Source organism: Dysidea avara, chromosome 7 (assembly GCF_963678975.1).
Source record: "Dysidea avara chromosome 7, odDysAvar1.4, whole genome shotgun sequence".
In the NCBI taxonomy this organism is placed as follows: Eukaryota; Metazoa; Porifera; class Demospongiae; order Dictyoceratida; family Dysideidae; genus Dysidea; species Dysidea avara.
The window spans coordinates 3,291,818-3,310,248 of record NC_089278.1 but is presented as its reverse complement, the minus strand read 5'-3'; the positions used below and the strand labels follow the sequence as shown (position 1 = coordinate 3,310,248).

Genomic DNA, 18,431 nt, shown 5'->3' with positions numbered 1-18,431 from the left:
GTATGATGACTTCTGCAATCACTTAATACTTGGTAGCTGAAGGAGCCGAGACCCATCATGCATACTAAGTGACTGCAGGATTACTAGCCTTACAGTGTATCCATCAGCATTATAGTGTAATTTTGAGTATAGCATATTGGATGGATCAGTCAAGTATGAGTGTGTGTGTGTGTGTGTGTGTGTGTTGTTCTTTTGATATAGTTGCTTGAAAATTAAATCGACGTCTTAATTAGAGCTGCTCTGTTTCTACATATACATGATAATAAAGACATGAGGAGCATGCACATAGCTTGAAAAGTGTGAGGTGGAGTATATAGGGCTTTTTCAGAGGCTATAAGGAAAGCAATATGCTGATGTCATGTTTTTGGAAAGGGGATCAAATTGTGAGAATACCATGCCCATAATCCCATATCCAAGTATAGCCGAGTGTGCACATAAGCAAGCATCCTTATACTAGTATGTATAATAGCATTTATGCATGGGTGCATGGTCCCAACTAGTTTTGAATACTGAGCTAAAGCAGAATTTATAGCATTATGCAGCTCCATAGTTATGCAGATTAAAACCAAAGAAAGGTTGCATGCATACATGACTGTTCTATTAGAGTATATAAACTATACATACCAATTTCTTGTAGGATTTTTATCTACTTTGAAATTGTTAGCAAATGGCTGAATTTGATAATCAAAAACCAACAAATTCATCCTTATACCTAAAACAATGCAGGTTCTGATTTTCAGAAAAGGGATGTAAGTAGCTAGTGAGCCATGCAGAAGCAAAATTTCTAGCCTGTACTTGTTACACATGCACTTCACTGGCTATAGTATAATGCTATACTTGTTTTATTTCTGGCAGCTTCAAAGAACACAACACAATATGAATTGTATGCATAGTTGCTGCTCATGATGTAACAAAAGGTCGACTGTCAATCATTAGCTGATTTATGACTCCTCCACAATGAAGGAATAAATGCAGGAGTTGTTTTCTTGTACTCTTCATACTGGGAGCCAAACTGATGTATAAGGTCACGCTCCTCCAAGTACAGTACTGAAACAACAATGTAGATTGTCATGGTGATGGCAAATAGTAATTGACCAGACCCCTATGAAGGTAGATGGCATAAAGTACATTAATAGAACTGCCATATATAGAGTGAAGTGTGCTACCATATTAGGTGATATAAACAATGCCGCCATCACACAAGACATTGTTGGATGTCGTACCATTCCATAATACCCGGTTGTGATTAGTTTTCTTCCAGGTGGATCTCTGTGGGTGACCATAGTTAAACATTGCTAGAAAAAAATTCACAAAAATTACTTGTTCTTTACACGAGACAATGCTTGTCTGATGCCATACAATGACAATCTGTCAATAGCCCCTATTGCATTCAGCCCCAGCAATAGTACACTCAGTCTCACCGCTACAAAAAGTTACAGTAAATACAATTAAGGACATTTGTGCCTGTCCAACTAGCGTATTTAATAGTGACTAAGTAAATCACATATTTAGAGGAATGTTACCCTCCTTGTATTGCAAATCAACTGAAGCTATCTCCATCCCCACCTGTACCTTCATACATCCTAAGCATCATCATTGATTTCAAGGTTTTAGATCAAACAGCAAATATTTGCTAAAAAATTTAGACCTATCCTACATAGAGGTCAAATGATTTTTTGAAAGTAGAAGAAACTTGGCTCAAAGAATGCTGCAGTTTTATAGTGGGTTTATTGTAATAGGGTAAATAAAACAAATGGGTGGTTCTCCAGACACCTCCATTGGTAGCCACAACACAAAGCAAAAACAAGTGACTTATGTGTGATTACATCACTTTGTATTGTCAATATATAGTATGGCCAATAAACTACTACAGCTGGCATCTTTACGTAGTAAACTACATAACTTGTCTCCCATACATTTTCTATGGAAAAAAACTTGCATTGAAGCCTAAGGATACACCTTTCTGCTGTGGTCACAACAAATCTAACCAGAAGAGTACCAGGTCAACACTATGGATCTACCTTCTAAGCTGTCCATACTGATGATGCGCAACCCAGTGTACCACCTTTTACAGTGTTCCCTTGATTATCTGAACCTCTACTATCCGAACACTCGGTTATCTGAACAGTAGAAATGACTGCTCTATTAGAGTATTTCGTCTAAGATGTATGTTCTATTAGAGTATTTAAACAGGGCTCTGTATATAAATGAATGGGCAAACTTTTTGATTATCTGGAACATGACTTGGACTCAAGGGGGTTGGATAATTGAGGGAGCACTGTATATGCAGTTTATAGGGAAAAAAACTTTTGCAGGACTACCTATACATATAATATGTTGCATATAGGTTTGTTAGCGATACCACCATGATGACTTTCCTTCTTTAATTACTTATATGGTAAGATTAAAAATGTTGATTAGTCGCATCATTACTTCAGCTATACTGTTACAATTATAAATGTATGAATGACTAACCTAATATTGAATATTTCAGCCATGGGATGGTAACATTCCAGATGGTATAAGGAAGAGGTGCCCATAGAAAGCACATGGCATATATGGCCATCATTGTAGCTAAATTATAGAATACTTTGTGAAAGTCTTCAGGAAAGTAAGTCTCAACTGTTTTCTTAAATGTTCTTCTTGCCATTAGACTGTGGGTGGGTACACAACACACAACAAACATTGATATGCATACCTACCTGTGCTGTAATGCAAACACTATTATCAGTAATATGTTATTGATGACTGGAGAACCAGGTAGTAGTACAAGAGTATCCCATGATGATGGCTTGTTATCAATTGTGAATGGTACAATAGTGTTAGTCAGCCATCCTGCTAACTGTAATAAAGATACATAGTATCAAAAAGCAATGACAAACATTTGTGTGTTTGTGCATCTTAGCATATACGTGATTATGTGAATCATCCAATTATTATTACTATTTACCATTACTGTGAAACTTTGCTCAGCGAAGGTTATACACAGATGTACAATTCGACAAGATCATATAGTTATTGTGCTATCAAAGTAATTATCTAAATTATACTTAAAATTATCTAATGAGTTACAGTCAATCACGATGCTGGGTAATTTGTTCCACGTGGGGATTGTGTTTGGGATAAAGGAATATTTGAAAGGGTTTTTTCGACAGGACAGCTGAATCAGTTTGTAGCGGTGATGGTATCTTGTTGATGTTATTGTTGATGGTAATGGTATTGAATTTCTGCAATATCAACAACATTTTTTGTTGAGTGTTGTGACTACAAACTTCCACTTTCAATAATGAAACAATTGTGCGAGAGATGTTTCAGAAGGTCTACAGCTTACTCTGTTACTAAGTAGCCTCTGTTGCCTAGACCTTTAGTTGAACAAAAATATATCAGATTAGCAAGCCTAGAGATGCACTGTCATTTGGGACATTCTACTAATTTAGTGAAAGAAAAGAAATAGCTAGTTACATCACAATACAGTGGAACCTCGGTTGTCCAGACCCCACTTATCTGGATTCTTGGTTAACTGGAACTATGGAAATGACTACTTTATTAGAGTAGTGACTGTTCTATTTGGATGGCCCTTGATGTTTTTATGCTATTTGGTTTACACAGTTTGTACTACTTTTTTTGCTATACACAGTTTCAGACTTTTCAGAGTTATGGACCACCCCTAGTCCTAAGAGGTTTGGATAACTGAGGTTCCACTGTAATTCTATTGTCATTTTTGTGTGAGTTGTCAGTTGTTGTCTCTCAAAGCATTCAAGGTACTACCTTCTTGGTATCTTTTGGGTGTCTAAGATTGACAGTACATGAACAATTCTTAGCTGTTCTTTCCTTGCTCTGACATACTTAACTTCCCACACATTCACTGACTAGCTATACTGAGCTAGAGAATCAGTAGCTAAGTTATAGCTAAATCTTCTTTCTGTTTCTTCTTGAATATTATCTCATCATCAAATTTGTTTGCTTTCTTCCAACTTTAATTTTGGGTAGAGTCATCCTTGTATAGCTTATTGCTAAGATATGGTACACATCTTCTAGTAAATTATTTTCAGCGTAGATCTCCATCAGTGTGACAGTTATTGTCCATGACCTACCCTTCACTACACCAGTCACTAAACTACACCAGTTGCTAAACTACACCAGTCACTAAACTACACCAGTCCCTAAACTACACCGGTCGCTAAACTGCACCAGTCGCTAAGCTGCACCAGTCGCTAAGCTGCACCAGTCGCTAAACTGCACCAGTCGCTAAACTGCACCAGTCGCTAAGCTGCACCAGTCGCTAAACTGCACCAGTCGCTAAACTACACCAGTCACTAAACTACACAGGTTGTTTTGCCTCACACTATATCTGTAGCTAGGTACAAATATAAAGGTCCGAGAACCAAGTTGACATGAATATCTAGCTAAAATTCAGTACTAAGCAGAGTGAGAGATTTCATTAGTAGAGTTTATTAAAGTGAGACATTTTGAGTAAAATATCACATTTGGTTCAAAGCACTCAGAGTGATGGAGAGACACTTGGAGATACAGATCTATGGATTTAGGTTCTGACCATTTATGTTTGGGTAGGACCATTTTTATCATCATTATTGGTCCAACTAGACCATAGATATATGTATAGAGAGAATTTCAGAGAGGGGCTATACTGGCTAGTACAGCGGCGAGGGTTACCACTGATAGCTAGGTGTACTAGCTATATGCTTAGTAACACATGAAGGTAAAATTTTCTGTGGCAGAAGAGCTGGACCATAGATATAGAGTGCCATGGCATGAATACAATGCATGTACTGATTACACGGACAAGACACCTGATATCATTATTAATACGTAAGCCACACTTGTATCAGTAAAATCAGCTGCCTATGGTCTTGTGGATTCAATGAATACTCCAGGTCTCATGGTTGGGTCACACAATCTCAAGGTATTTGCTTGAAATACTCTAATAGAACAGTCAAATGCACTACTAATAGAGTAACAGCTAACTATTTGAATATTTTTGAACGTCTACAGTTTCTGGGGCTATACCCTCACACCCTGTTTCTTGCACCTAAAGCAATCCCTTTGCCAGATTCTTGACCGACCTTTTTTGATAAATTGATGATTCTTACTCATTGTATTCACATTTTTAGCCCTCTCATCAAGTCCCCAGTGGGATAACACTACATATGTAAGTTATCATATTCAGACCCAGAGAAAATTTAAGATAAGCCTGTCTTGAGGAGAACATTACCATAAGAGTAAAGTTTCTAGACCATTTTTATATATAGTACAGTATGCATGAAAAAAGTTTTCACATGTAGCTGAGTCACCAAGTAAAGAAATATTATGATGTTCAGGAGCACACTAGCACTCAGAAACAGTAACATACAACTTCAAATCATTACCATTTCAACAATAAGTTACTTAGCCATACATTTTTTTTCTCTGATAGACCCGTCCATCATAAGACCTACCAAATTCAGTGTACACATAAGCATAAACCTCAATTCTGGAGTAGTTTTTTCACTACTGGTATTCCACTCACTGTGAAAACTGCTATATTTCTAACAAACAAGATTGCACAGTTCTGAATTTGTATACTAAGCTAACTATGCTGTCAAAGCCATGCTGTCAAAAGTGTCTAAAGCCATGCTGTTGAAGCCATGCTGTCAAAAGTGTCTAAAGCAGCTCATGTTAAAGAGATCCATGTGGTTCTTATATCGCCATATATTTTCTAGCCTCAGCAAGAGAAAATGATAATGGAATTTCACATCTATAAACTGTGGTATACATTTCAGAAACACTGACCCAAGTAATAGACACCGAGATAACAAGTATTTGATGATCTGCTTCACTGCCCAAGGAATAAGACATTGCCATAGAGAGCACAAAGGTTTGACACAACAGCGAGCACTGTCAGGAATAGCAATTTTATGCATTGCAAACTAGGCAAGTAGCTAATTTACAAGTGAAGCAGTGTTCCCAGATAGCAAACAGAGGTAGATGGTGATAATTCGCTGAATGGCACTGGTGACAATTCATTACCACAAGCCATGGCACCACAAAAGCTGCTGTCCAATGGCACAATTGATAGCTCCATAGGGCTATCATCAGATCAAACGGTAGATATGTTAACCTTCCCATATAGTCTAAGTACTACTTATAATGACTCATAGCTATTTGTGGATAGGTTGTGCACTCTATTCACTACGTATACCATAAATCTCAGCTGCTGCAACCTAGCTCTGCCACTACACAGAGAAAAGAATCACATTCCTGTAGGTTTCATATTATTGGAACAATGGTAGCAATTGTGAGTAATTGTCAGTCAAATGACCCAAATTTCTATTTGCTACCATTAAGAATTCCATAAACTGCTGTAATGATGTACTCCAGGTGCAGTGGTTTCTTCACCACATAATAAGAAGGACAGGTCTTAGTACCATGGCTACACTAACTGATAGTGTTGTAGAGATATTAATGCATAGGAACTGGGCCTCAATTTTAGAAGGTTTGGTAGCTGATCAACCTCCACCACGTTTTTCGGGCAAAGTAACTTGTATAGGAAAAGCCATGCACTTTTCAATCCCAGTTTTGATCCGTCTCTCATGTAGTCTAGTGTGACCAGACCGTTTTGTTGTTTGATTTTTTTTTTTGTACGGAGCCTCTGCCTTGACCTCCGCCTTGACCTCCGCCTTGCATGACCGAGCAGTACTTCATCCTGTCCTTTGACCTGTTACGCTACACAAGCTTGTGTGTATACTTACTGACTCACGTATATCATAGATGTAAAGGTGACAACGAAGGACGTCATAGCACACAGTAAATGTAGGTAAGCATTCATCTCCAAGAAATAGTCACGTGATCACAGTTGTGCTCCTGTCGGTTTTAACACACAGACTCTGCAGACTGGTCATCTTGACACACTGTACCGGAGGGAAGGAAAACAATGTGATGTATATTTATTTATTTATTATTACTGGGCAGACAGCTCTGCTGATGTGCCCAGGAAAAAAAAAGAATTTACAAAGATTTACAAGTATTAGCTAGCTACAATGATTTAAGAGTCTATAGTAATGTTAGTAAGTTATTAGTAAATAAGTTCAAATCATCGTGATCAAATGTATACATTATAGTAACTAGTTAGCTCAGTAGAGCCATAGATTAGCTATATGATTGATAAATTCCGAGATAAATTCCCTGGCTACTCTACAAAACTGATAGATATAGTAGCTATAGCTGTCTGCATGTGGCAGAACAAAGTGGCACTATCTTGTGTTATATCAGGTAGCTAACCAAGATCTACCTGTCACCATATGCTGAATGGCTGCCCTGTGGCCTTACAGCAAGGAAGGTATACCTATCGACATGATGTTGTACAGACATGTCTGATATCTGAACTACAAGCTGCTATCCTCAATGTTAGAGTATAATTATGCTGATGTAGATGGCAAGCGTGCATCTGATGCTCCACCTGCCACCATTCCACCCACCATAGTGTCATCATACTGATCGACCAGATATTGTTGTTTGCAATGAGGAATTAAAAACTATTTCCCTTCTTGAGCTTACCTGTTCTTTTAATTCCAGTGCTGCGCATGACCTTACTGCTGCACACAATCGTAAAGCACAAAAGTCAGAATACCTGCAGATTGTTGCTGAACTGGATCGTTTAGGTTTTTCGTGTGAGTACCACACGGTGGAAATTAGTTGTCTTGCCACTTTCTTAACAGTGCTATGAAAGCTATTATGCATGAACAAACCATATTCAAATAGCCTAAGCAGCAGCCATTGCCATTAGCTCATCTCAGAGAATATTTTTTGCCCGTAATAATGTAAATTGGACAAATTAATTATTTTATTGTATTCCTTTTGTATTTTCCTTGCCATGCAGTCGCATGTGACAGAGGTGTTGTAATTGTTTTGTTTTTATCACTACATCAATATTGATGGTTTCAACAAAAAAAAAAAAATCCACGTAGAATGTTGAGTATGATAATAATGATGTACATGAGCTGAAACTCAGCACAGCTATCAAGTTTGTTCTCAACTTGTATACACTTTGGTGCATATATGAATCGCAAATGATGGCATTTTGTCACTTGAGGTTGATTGTCTAAAAAAGAAGTAAATTCAAAAGTATATGATGAGGTATCAGTGATGACTTCTGCAATCACTTAATATTTGGTAGCTGAAGGAGCCAAGACCCATCATGCATACTAAGTGACTGCAGGATTACTAGCCTTTACAGTGTATCCATCAGTGATATTAATGTGTATATGAGCAGCATATTGGATGGATCAGTCAAGTATGCATGTGTGCTGTTCTTTTGATATAGTTTCCTGAAAATTAAATCAATGCCTTAATTAGAGTTGCTCTGCTTCACAATAATATAGATATGCATGGTCATGAGGAGCATGCACATAGCTTGAAAAGTGTGAGGTAGAGTATATAGGGCTTTTTCAGAGGCAAAAAGGAAAGCAATATGCTGATGTCATGTTTTTGGAAATTGTGATAATACCATGCCCATATTCAAGTATAGCCAAGTGTGCACATAAACAAGCATCCTTATAATAATATATAGATATTTATGCATGGGGTGCATGTAGTTTTGGATATTGAGCTGAAGCAGAATTTATAATATTACGTAGCTCCATAGTTATATAGACAAAAACCAAAGAAAGCTTATATAAAGCAACGTTAATGCAGGCTAACAAAGAAAGCGTCTATATATACTCATAATTATAGCTGCATGACTGTTCTATTAGAGTATATATAGTACTGCATGTGTAGTATATACCAATTTCTTGTAGGATTTTATCTACTTTGAAACTGTTAGCAAATGGCTGAATTTGATAATCAAAAACCAACAGATCCATCCTTATATCTAAAACAATGCAGGCTCTGATTTTCAGAAAAGGAATGCAAGTAGCTAGTGAGCCATGCAGAAGCAAAATTTCTAGCCTGTACTTGCTACACATGCACTTCACTGGCTATAGTATAATGCTATACTTGTTTTATTTCTGGCAGCTTCAAAGAACACAACACAATATGAATTGTATGCATAGTTGCTGTTCATGATGTAACAAAAAGTCAACTGTCAATCACTAGCTAATTTATGACTCCTCCACAATGAAGGAATAAATGCAGGAGTTGTTTTCTTGTACTCTTCATACTTGGAGCCAAAATAATGTACAAGATCACGTTCCTCCAAGCACAGTACTGCAATCATTATGTACATTGTCATGGTGATGGCAAACAATAATTGACCAGTCGTCTGCATGTGTATAAGTAAATGACATAAATGCTCACTGTTATAAGGTGTGTTACCATGGTCGGTGTGACAAGAAATATTCCCATCAAACCAGCCATTGTAGGGTGCCGTACAATTCCAAACATCCCTGATTTTACCAGTGACACTTTGGGAAGTTGTCTGTAAAATCACAGTTAAAGTAAACTACTCCTCACTGAAGAATCAAGCTTACTTGTTCTGCACACGACACAGCGGTTGTTTAATACCATACAGTATAAGTCTATCCAGAGTTGCCACCGATTTCAGTACCACCATCACAAAGCCCAGTCTAACAGCTACAAAGACAATCTTCAACTACACAACAACTAGAGTTATAGGCTAACCTATTATTGTATATCTCAACCATGGGATAGTAACATTCCAAATAACATCAGGAAGTGGCTCCCACAAAAAGAACATCAGATAAACAACCACCACAGTCATTACATTATACACTACTCGCTCAAAGTCTTCAGGGAAGCAGGTATCAATCATGGTCTTGAATGCCTTCCTTGCCATTAGGCTATACATGAATGTCATTACTTGAACAGTTCATATACCATAAACACCCATATACCTGTGTTGTAATACAAACACCATTATCAGTAATATGTTATTGATGAATGGAGAACCAGGTAGTAGTACAAGAGAATCCCATGATGATGGCTTGCTATCAATTGTGACTGGTACAATAGTGTTAGTCAGCCATCCTGCTAACTAGTATATTTACAACATCATTCTAAGTATAGTGAGACACCAAACACATCAAATCAACAATGTCATGCATATAGCACATTCTAAAATTCTTCTATTGTTTCTAGGTTGCCGTTGCTACTGCTGCAATTTGTAAGCAAGCATGCACTATGCCGAGGCAATTAAATCACGCAAACAGTTAGGCCACTCCAATTGGTAATTATGTTTCTGGTCCTTTGAAAATCAGTTTTAGGTGCGGGCGGGCGGAATTCAGCAACGAAACAACAATGAAGTGACTGCTCAATTAGAGTATTTTTTGTGTGATTTACTGACTGTTCTATTAGAGTATATCGATCAGTACTATACACTCCGCCCATTTCTTGCAGGTTTTCACTGATAAAATACTTAGATAGTTAGATCTAGCACACTTGTTGCAGCCCAATATTTGTTTCTGAAATCCAGGTTTTTCAAATAGCTGATGCGGGCATTTTCCCAAATTTCACATTCTCCAAAAAAGGATGCGGGCGGTGGACCAGAAACATAATTACCAATTGGAGTGGCCTTATTAAAATATTGTTATACCAGTTGGGCACTGGAGGGTGACACGGAAGGTAGAGTCTACGAGTCACCAACAGTTTTATATGCAATCTTCACTGAGAACATCAACAACAGAATATAACTCACATAAACTTGTGATGTTAACGCAAGGATGAAGGATGTAACGGCACACGATAAATGTATGTGGTCCTTCATTGAAACACGTGACAAGTGCTCGTGACCCGCGGGCGCCTCTGACTCGTAATTAGTGCAATTGTGACTTACTAAAAAATGGGTGTACTACATGCAAATCCATATAATTTTATTTAACTGTACATTAGCAACATGATGATATGTAACAAAGACAATCAATTGTGCATGTGTAGTCATACCATAGTATAGTCAGAACATATATAGTCATGCAGTTTAATAGTTACAATTTTTTATGCGTGCCTGCTTCAGATGTCCAGTCAGGATGTATTGTGTAATGGGCTGGTTGGGTACGCTGAGAGGATGCAAACATGGACCCCTTAGTTGTGGTCTCAGACTTTGACCGCGGCAACTTCTTTCCAGATGGAACTTGTGGCAGTGGTTTAAGACCAGACAACGGTTGACTGAAACAGAACAATGTAGCTATACAATTTTGTAACCACAAGACTCTTCACGTACTTGCTGAGTTCATTGTACATTCCTTTCACGACTCTGTCTTCACTTAGTCTAGCAGATTGTATTCTTCCTGAGCTTCTTCTTTTGACAGCAGAAGGATTGCTGACAGGCTCACGTTGCTGACCCTCTCGACTAATAGTGCGGAGCATTTTAGTAGCAATACTTCGGTCTATCAAACAGCCACTGGCACCTTTTCAAGTTAACACACAACCATACCCTTTACACTTGCATTCTCCAACCAGTCTTCTACTGCAGGGACCAGCGATGGATTAATTGCTCCATCCAGTTGCTATGCAAACTGATGAGTGACAACACATTTCAAGATGTTTACCTTCTGAAGAGCAGATCTGGGTCTTCTACTTGGGGGTCTCGGAGGTGGTAAAGAATCTGAATGTATCAGTAACATTAGAGTTAGTGACAATGCTTATACATACCTTGTATTGGCTCAATGACAGGATATCGGTTAAGACCAGGATCTGATAAGCGTCTTTGAGCACTTGATGGCTATAGCAGTAAAGATTTAGAATTAAGACTCGGCATGCATGCAGTCCTGATAAATTGATTGGTACTTACTCTGGGTCCACCAGTTGCAGTGAGTTGTCTATGCAGCACCTCATCAAAATTTAGTCCGGATGGCACAGGTCCTGCACAATACAGAGAGTTAGCAACACACACACACACACACACACACACACACACACACACACACACACACACCAATCAGCATTGTCAACTTACTCAGTGGATCATAAGCAAGACTTCTATAGGCATTTGCTTTATACAGTTCGGGATCAAACGCCGGCAACTTTTGTAGCTTTGTTGTCACCTCATTTCTGGCATCCCCAGCTGTGTATCGCAAATGAAGTGATAATATACAGCGAGGAAGTGCTAACAATGTCTTAACTGTTTCTGCGCGAGCGATAATCGTCATAAAATCGTTCCGAGATGTCCATTGTATACTCCCTAGATTCTTCTCGTGTTAAGGGACGTGCAGTTTGGAGTGGCCGCACATCTTGCTGGAATATCATAACAAATCAGTGCATAGAAACGAATATACAACTCTCTTACTTGAATCATTCCGCGCGTGCCACGCCCCCCATCTCTACCACCCCTACTTCTTTCTGTCAAACTCATACTAACTTTCTACGTTTTCCTCCTCTCAATCAAAGACCAGTAGCACAAGTGTTGTTTGCAGGGTGATATTAACACATATTCACCAATCAGTGACGAGTTAGCTGCCACATCAAAGTATAGTCACGCCCACAAACTCCAGCCTTAGCAACGAAAGATGGCGAACCTGGAGTCCAATGCAAGTGGGCAGGATGCAAAACCAAAGCGTAGAAGAGTAAAGTCAGCAGTTGCAAGGCTCTCTACTCCGCCTGATGAAGAGGTTCAGTTAAAGGACGAACTTGAAGTGATACAAAAAGAGTTCAAACAGCGAACCACGTCGGCACATAACATCCGCAAACAGCACACATCTTCTAGGAAAATAATTCCCGGAGCCACGAAATCGGAGAAGCAAGATCGCTTTAAAACTATGTATTCGGCCGATTTCCGTGGGAAGTACACGACACCCCCGGAGTGCAGGCCCACCTCCCCAACACGAAGGCACAACCCACACCCTTCACGAGTGAGTTGGCTTTCGAAGTGTTGCGGGCTTTCGAACTCCGCCCGCAAATGTACTCAGTTGTAAATATTTTTTGTTACAATAAGATATATAGGTCAGTAGCTAATTGGTTTGTTGTTTTTCTTTAGAATTTCTTGACTTGGAAGGCGCCGACTAGGGTGATAAGTTCTGGAAGACCTGGCGATTATGACAACCCGAGCGGTCTAGGCGGTAAAGATAGAGGTTATTTGCAACTCTTGTGAAGTGAACCTTTCATGTTACAGATGATGAGTTTGTAGGATCATTTGAAAGGATGCAGTTGCCAATGCCAGAGCCAAGCAGTAAAGATTATGGCCAATACTTACGAGCACAAAGAGCTGCAAGACAGCAACAACAAGCTTGTTAGTAAAATTACAGTAGCTGTTAAGTGCATGCTTAAGACACCTTCTGTTATAGTTTCAGGAATAGTGGGTCAGGGTTATGAACAACGGCCAAGTTCTCGTCCAGTTTCTAGTGAAGTATGTTTTTGATTATTGACTAGTGTCATAATTATATCTTGGTTGTATGATGTAGATTTTGGCACGTACAGTTAGACGACACAGTGTTGGTGCATTTGATGAATGGTTAATAGACGCTAACCCAGACGGTAACTAACTGTATCATAAACACTACTGACACTGGTTACTGCAATTTTACCCTAACAGAACAAGATACTGTTCTCAGAATGCTGAAGGCAGCAGAAGATAGATCCATGAAAAACGTTAGTACTAGTAATCAGTATCCATTCTTTGTTATTCATGAATGCTCAATTAGGCCATTCACAAGAATTTACAGCCTGATGCAGCAAAAGCTGTTGAAGGATGGCTCCAAGGTGCCAACGAAGAAGGTTTGGTTTAGTAGCTTGCTGTTTAACATGGTGGCACTGTCTTAATCCACACGTTCTAGAACGTGAAGTAGCAGCTAGACTCTTTACTACTATGGGATCAAGACAGGGAGATCGACCGTCAACACGTACAATGAAAAGGACCATCTCTGCCCCAGGAATACGACCTTCATCCACATTTGGGAACCAAAGGTTAGTTTGTATTCTTGTGTTGTACACTATACCACCATAAAGTGGAATTTTAAGGGAAAGTAGTGAAACAAGGAAGGTCGCCTACGTACACCTGAAGATGTACTAGTGCATGGACATTTAATCCCTAATTCAGTCTATGCACATAACTGAATTTCTACTAGCATATTTTAGGTGTAGGAGACCTCCCTTGTTTCACTTGTTTGTATTTCTTTGATCCCTAATTGAACTTAGAATTCCTAATTTTCCTTGTACTTGTTTGTTTACTTTTTTTTATGACTGGTGAACCCGCACATACCGCATTACAAGAAAGAATGGTGCCAGGCTTATTATTTTCATCTAAATGGTGTCCCAACTATCAATTACTGAAGTAGCGAAGTGGCCATTACACTTTGTTCTCAGCTATGTTGGAACACTACAAGAAGAATCTCTGTAATCAATCCAGTCACAACAGAAAACCCAGCTACAAATGTAAGTAGGGAAACCATCATATGGTGCTATCATGAACTGACACCTTGCACTGTCAACAAAGATAAATGGGACACAAAGGAGGACATGGGTAGGTCCATGAAGCATGTATTGTATGTACTGTGGTATGCCAAAAGGCACTTGTCAGGCTGAAGCAATGTCGAGCAGTGAAAAAATCAAGCCTACATTTTGTAGAATCATTTCAGGTTGTATTGAAGGCATTTTTGGACTTGGTTATACCTAACCAATACTGCCAAGACATCATGAAGGTGCATTGTGAGGCTGGTTTCTGGTCAATATTTTTTGCGTGAAGGTGCAAACCTCCATGATCCCTAATAGCATAAGGACTAGCAAAAATGTAACACAACTAAACAAAATCCCAAGTTTTGTGGTTATCTAGCCACCTTCACTGAAAAGTAGCTAAGACTTTTGACAGCACCAACGCCACACTATAAGGCAATCTGTATGTTTCTAACTACAAAGCCTAAATTGTTCTTTGTATCACATTGAAAAGTTTTCCTACTATCCCATAGTGTGTATTACATGGTGCACAACACTCAAAGCAGTTGATTGACAATGTGTGTGTGTTGCTAGCATACAAGGTCATGCTATTCCTGTACCACCACCAGCACCATACAAACCTGGTGGAGCATTATGGCACCTCAAGTCTAATCGTAATCCACCTTCGAAAGTCTACCATGGTGGAGCATTATTTGGTGCTACCAGGATACCTACTTCCCACTATTCAATCCATCCTGAGTGGCCAGACTACACCACCACAGACCCTGTTGTTCAGTAACAATTTTTTTTTTGTTATTTTATATCAAAAACAGCTACATATTTTTGATTTGTTTAAATTTTTCAATGTGTCCCTTAATTAGTACATAATGTGTTGTAAAATTGTTATTTAATTTTAAAGATATAATATGTGATGAAGCCACTCGGTACGACCTGCACATGTAAGCCTTGTGCATGCTATACTGAAAGAATGCACGATTACGATCTAGTTCATCTGTGGAACAGACCATACTCTGACAATATCCTTGATGATTTCAAAACGATACTGTATCAATTAACAGCTAACCTAGAAATATAATCAAGGTGGATTTAGAAATCTCAATATACTGAATTACCAACTACAGAGTGGATGGATGTGGTCTCGTATATACGTTTCAGCGCCATTCTATCATTACTACTTTTACATACAGTGTACGCTAATGAGTTACCCAATATCATATTCGCGATGGCGGACGATCTAGGCTGGGGAGACGTTCAGTACAATGGAGGAAATGCATTCACACCGAACATCGATAAGATGGCACAGTCTCCGAACACCATACTCCTACAGAGGTACTACAGCGGTGGTCCACGCTGTTCACCAACTAGGGGCACGGTCCTCACGGGACGAAACCACAATCGATATTGTGTGTGGAGTACCACTGGAGGTACCAATGCACCTGATTTTACAGTTCCAGAACCACTGGCCTTGCCCCTCACAGAAATCACAGTTGCCGAAGTAGTCCGTGAGTTTGGCTACTCCACAGCAATGTTTGGCAAGTGGCACTTAGGGGACTTCGTGCCAATTACTGGAGGTAACAAAAAGTGGCCAGTCTCCCATCCAGGACTGCATGGATTTGACCAGTGGTGGGCAACCGAACGATCCACTCCAACTTGTACCCCAAACTGTGGATGTTTTCACTCAATTTGTCTACATGGCCATTACCCAGCCAAGGAAACAGCATGTATGAATTATCACACTAACAAATCTGATGAGATTTTAGGCTGGCCTGATGCTGTTCCTGGAGATGACTCTGACTTCCTTTGGAACCTAAGTGAAACTTTTATAAGAGAGCAGGTGAAGTCAGGAAAACCTTTTTTTCTCTATTTGCCATTTCACACAGTTCATGTACATTATATTGCAACAGAATTTTATAGACAATTGTACCTAAAAAAGAACTACAGTTCTGACCAAGCAGATTACTATGGTGCTATTTCAGCACTAGATGTTGTTATTGGACGATTGCGTGAACTACTGGAAGAGTTGGGAATTAGAAACAATACCATGTTTTGGTTTACTAGTGACAATGGGCCAGCAAGACATACCCCGGGAGTTACCAATGGCCTTCGTGGACGTAAGAGTAGTTTGTTTGAGGGAGGTGTCCGGGTTCCAGGAATGATAGAATGGCCTGCAGTTATCAGAAGTAATCAGGTGTCACGGTTTGCAGTTGTGTCCAGTGATTTACTTCCTACAGTGTATGACATATTAGGGACCAAACCCCGGGATGACCGACCAATGGATGGCACCTCCATACTGCCTTTCCTACATGGAACAGAGCAAAGTAGAAACAAAACTATTTCTTGGGCATTTGCCATTCCTGGTGGAGACTTTGATGGTCATTATAATGTCACAATAGCCGGAGACCGATACAAATTAATGGCAGTGTATGGCAAAGGTGAAGTACAACATCATGAGCTTTATGATTTGGTTGAAGATCTTGGAGAGACGAAGGACATAGCTCAAGACTATCCAGACATTACTACCCAGTTACTGGCCCAGGCTGAACAGTGGAGATCGTCAGTGATCAATAGTGTCCACAAATTGGGCTGTCTAAATTCTGATTGATTATAATATTATATATTTGTACTGATGATCATTCTACCGTCAAATTCACACACATTCTCATTTGAATTTAGATGCTATAAGCATGAATGTATGTTCTCCTACTGTCCCATAGTTTTAGTGCACCCAGTCTGGTGCTTGACCTTAAAACAGAATGTTCTAGCTATATGCTGTAATTTTTGCATAGTGTGAAGGAGATATACCAGTGTTACATTTGCTCATCTCACTCATATAATCATGATTTAGCTAACTTCAGGCCCTTTGGGAAATGTTATGGTAACAAGCAAGTGTATGATTGACTGCTATGTACATCAGAGTGGGTGCATGGCTGGGATATTTGGAGCAGGTGCTGCAGGGACAAGTTGTAAATGGAAACTGTGTTGGTTGTCTAGATCAAAGTTATTCATGAAATGCTGTTGAATTGTACTGAAGATAGCAGTGGATCGTACGAAGATCATGTCATGATGATGAGTGTTGCTAGACATTATCAGGGAATCATTAATGCTATAAGAAGTAGGGAACTTTGTACTTTGTTATAGTGTTGAAAGATAAATAAAACCATGCAGTCAAATAGAGGTCATCCAGCTGGAGTTTGAGGGAGCTGAGTTGTTAAAAATAAGTTTATAGTGGCATTTTATATCATCTACAAAAGATAACGCATTGGAGTGATGAATCGATAGAAACAAGTCATTAATGTAAATTGGGAACACTAAGTATAGTCCAAGGATGTTCCTCTGGGGCACACCTGATAAGACTGCATGCAGTATTGTTGCATATGAACCATTGACTCAGCCATTGTATTATTGAGATATGATTTAACCACCACCACAGGTTACTGATTCGCAGTTCATTGTGAAGAACTTGCGGTTGAAAGCTCTAAATAGATCAAATCTGCATGTTTGGGTTTTATGCTCATACATAGATACTTTTAAAGAAGTAAGAAGTTGCATTTGAGTCCTTTCAGTGAAATCAAATTGTGAGGTAAGAATTTATATATTATAGCTAATGACTTTGTCATGAATGGACATAATGCAAAGTAAGGATATAACTGCTGTCTATAATTTGCACTATTTTTATTGCCAGTTTTGAAAATATGGATAATGCAATAGATCTATACCATTCAGAAGGCAGACCATGGAGAGGAAGACAGCAATAGAAAATGGCATATGAAAATATTAGTGTTAAGATATCAACTGACAGTTCTTGAGACTGCAGAGCTAATTCCATCAATAGTTACCAGTTGCCATTTTAGAATCAAGAGATAGTGTAGCACTGTAAACTTCTTCTTCAGTGATATTGATGGAGTCAATAGAAGAATTGGTAGAAGGCATGTCTTCAGGTTGAGGTAGAGTGTAGCTAAGTCATATGACTCTGAACACAAGATACAATTATATTGTACATGCAATTGTCAAAATTAGCTTTTTGAGTCATTTCTGAAGGAAAATATTGTGAACTTCAAAGTTGGTCAAATTGTAAAGGTGGTGACTGCTCTAAT

At 38.9% G+C, this 18,431-nt stretch overlaps 5 protein-coding genes across 5 annotated transcripts; 2 read left to right on the top strand and 3 right to left on the bottom strand.

Annotated features, from left to right (window-relative positions):
- Positions 1–834: 834 nt before the first annotated feature.
- Positions 835–6,912, bottom strand: LOC136262423 (methanethiol S-methyltransferase-like). Its single transcript, XM_066056686.1, has 6 exons — positions 6,758–6,912; positions 2,703–2,842; positions 2,476–2,654; positions 1,321–1,423; positions 1,167–1,269; positions 835–1,102 (listed from the first exon to the last, which is right to left on the bottom strand). The coding sequence occupies exons 1-6, from the start codon at positions 6,824–6,826 to the stop codon at positions 926–928; spliced, it is 771 nt and encodes a 256-aa protein (XP_065912758.1). The 5' UTR covers positions 6,827–6,912; the 3' UTR covers positions 835–925.
- A 2,064-nt stretch (positions 6,913–8,976) lies between these two features.
- Positions 8,977–10,755, bottom strand: LOC136262422 (methanethiol S-methyltransferase-like). Its single transcript, XM_066056685.1, has 6 exons — positions 10,652–10,755; positions 9,852–9,991; positions 9,619–9,797; positions 9,468–9,570; positions 9,313–9,415; positions 8,977–9,259 (listed from the first exon to the last, which is right to left on the bottom strand). The coding sequence occupies exons 1-6, from the start codon at positions 10,718–10,720 to the stop codon at positions 9,083–9,085; spliced, it is 771 nt and encodes a 256-aa protein (XP_065912757.1). The 5' UTR covers positions 10,721–10,755; the 3' UTR covers positions 8,977–9,082.
- Positions 10,756–10,785: 30 nt separating this feature from the next.
- On the bottom strand, positions 10,786–12,777 carry LOC136262420 (uncharacterized). The gene is made up of 9 exons (XM_066056682.1): positions 12,239–12,777; positions 12,075–12,186; positions 11,909–12,016; positions 11,744–11,814; positions 11,605–11,674; positions 11,502–11,557; positions 11,387–11,459; positions 11,174–11,339; positions 10,786–11,118 (listed from the first exon to the last, which is right to left on the bottom strand). The coding sequence occupies exons 1-9, from the start codon at positions 12,302–12,304 to the stop codon at positions 10,938–10,940; spliced, it is 903 nt and encodes a 300-aa protein (XP_065912754.1). The 5' UTR covers positions 12,305–12,777; the 3' UTR covers positions 10,786–10,937.
- LOC136262419 (uncharacterized) lies at positions 12,414–15,256 on the top strand. Its single transcript, XM_066056681.1, has 9 exons — positions 12,414–12,800; positions 12,926–13,007; positions 13,061–13,177; positions 13,233–13,294; positions 13,350–13,422; positions 13,481–13,536; positions 13,590–13,662; positions 13,722–13,851; positions 14,911–15,256. The coding sequence occupies exons 1-9, from the start codon at positions 12,459–12,461 to the stop codon at positions 15,113–15,115; spliced, it is 1,140 nt and encodes a 379-aa protein (XP_065912753.1). The 5' UTR covers positions 12,414–12,458; the 3' UTR covers positions 15,116–15,256.
- Positions 15,257–15,412: 156 nt separating this feature from the next.
- On the top strand, positions 15,413–17,162 carry LOC136262418 (N-acetylgalactosamine-6-sulfatase-like). Its single transcript, XM_066056680.1, has one exon. It carries the CDS (start codon positions 15,464–15,466, stop codon positions 16,937–16,939), a length of 1,476 nt encoding a protein of 491 aa, XP_065912752.1. The 5' UTR covers positions 15,413–15,463; the 3' UTR covers positions 16,940–17,162.
- Positions 17,163–18,431: the final 1,269 nt, after the last annotated feature.

Bases quoted from the DNA above. Each gene is read 5' to 3' on its own strand.
- LOC136262418 (XM_066056680.1), top strand. From the start codon at position 15,464: ATGGATGTGGTCTCGTATATACGTTTCAGCGCCATTCTATCATTACTA.
- LOC136262419 (XM_066056681.1), top strand. From the start codon at position 12,459: ATGGCGAACCTGGAGTCCAATGCAAGTGGGCAGGATGCAAAACCAAAG. The intron at 13,423-13,480 runs GTAACTAACTGT...TTACCCTAACAG, and splicing joins AATAGACGCTAACCCAGACG to AACAAGATACTGTTCTCAGA. The intron at 13,663-13,721 runs GTTTGGTTTAGT...CACACGTTCTAG, and splicing joins CCAAGGTGCCAACGAAGAAG to AACGTGAAGTAGCAGCTAGA.
- LOC136262420 (XM_066056682.1), bottom strand. From the start codon at position 12,304: ATGAGTTTGACAGAAAGAAGTAGGGGTGGTAGAGATGGGGGGCGTGGC. The intron at 12,017-12,074 runs GTTAAGACATTG...TGCGATACACAG, and splicing joins TTATCGCTCGCGCAGAAACA to CTGGGGATGCCAGAAATGAG. The intron at 11,675-11,743 runs GTAAGTACCAAT...TTACTGCTATAG, and splicing joins CTGCAACTGGTGGACCCAGA to CCATCAAGTGCTCAAAGACG.
- LOC136262422 (XM_066056685.1), bottom strand. From the start codon at position 10,720: ATGAAGGACCACATACATTTATCGTGTGCCGTTACATCCTTCATCCTT. The intron at 9,416-9,467 runs GTAAGCTTGATT...GTGATTTTACAG, and splicing joins CTGTGTCGTGTGCAGAACAA to ACAACTTCCCAAAGTGTCAC. The intron at 9,260-9,312 runs GTAACACACCTT...ATACACATGCAG, and splicing joins TTCTTGTCACACCGACCATG to ACGACTGGTCAATTATTGTT.
- LOC136262423 (XM_066056686.1), bottom strand. From the start codon at position 6,826: ATGAATGCTTACCTACATTTACTGTGTGCTATGACGTCCTTCGTTGTC. The intron at 2,843-6,757 runs GTGAGTCAGTAA...TCTTTATTACAG, and splicing joins CCTTTACATCTATGATATAC to TTAGCAGGATGGCTGACTAA. The intron at 2,655-2,702 runs GTAGGTATGCAT...ACCCACCCACAG, and splicing joins GTGTTTGCATTACAGCACAG to TCTAATGGCAAGAAGAACAT.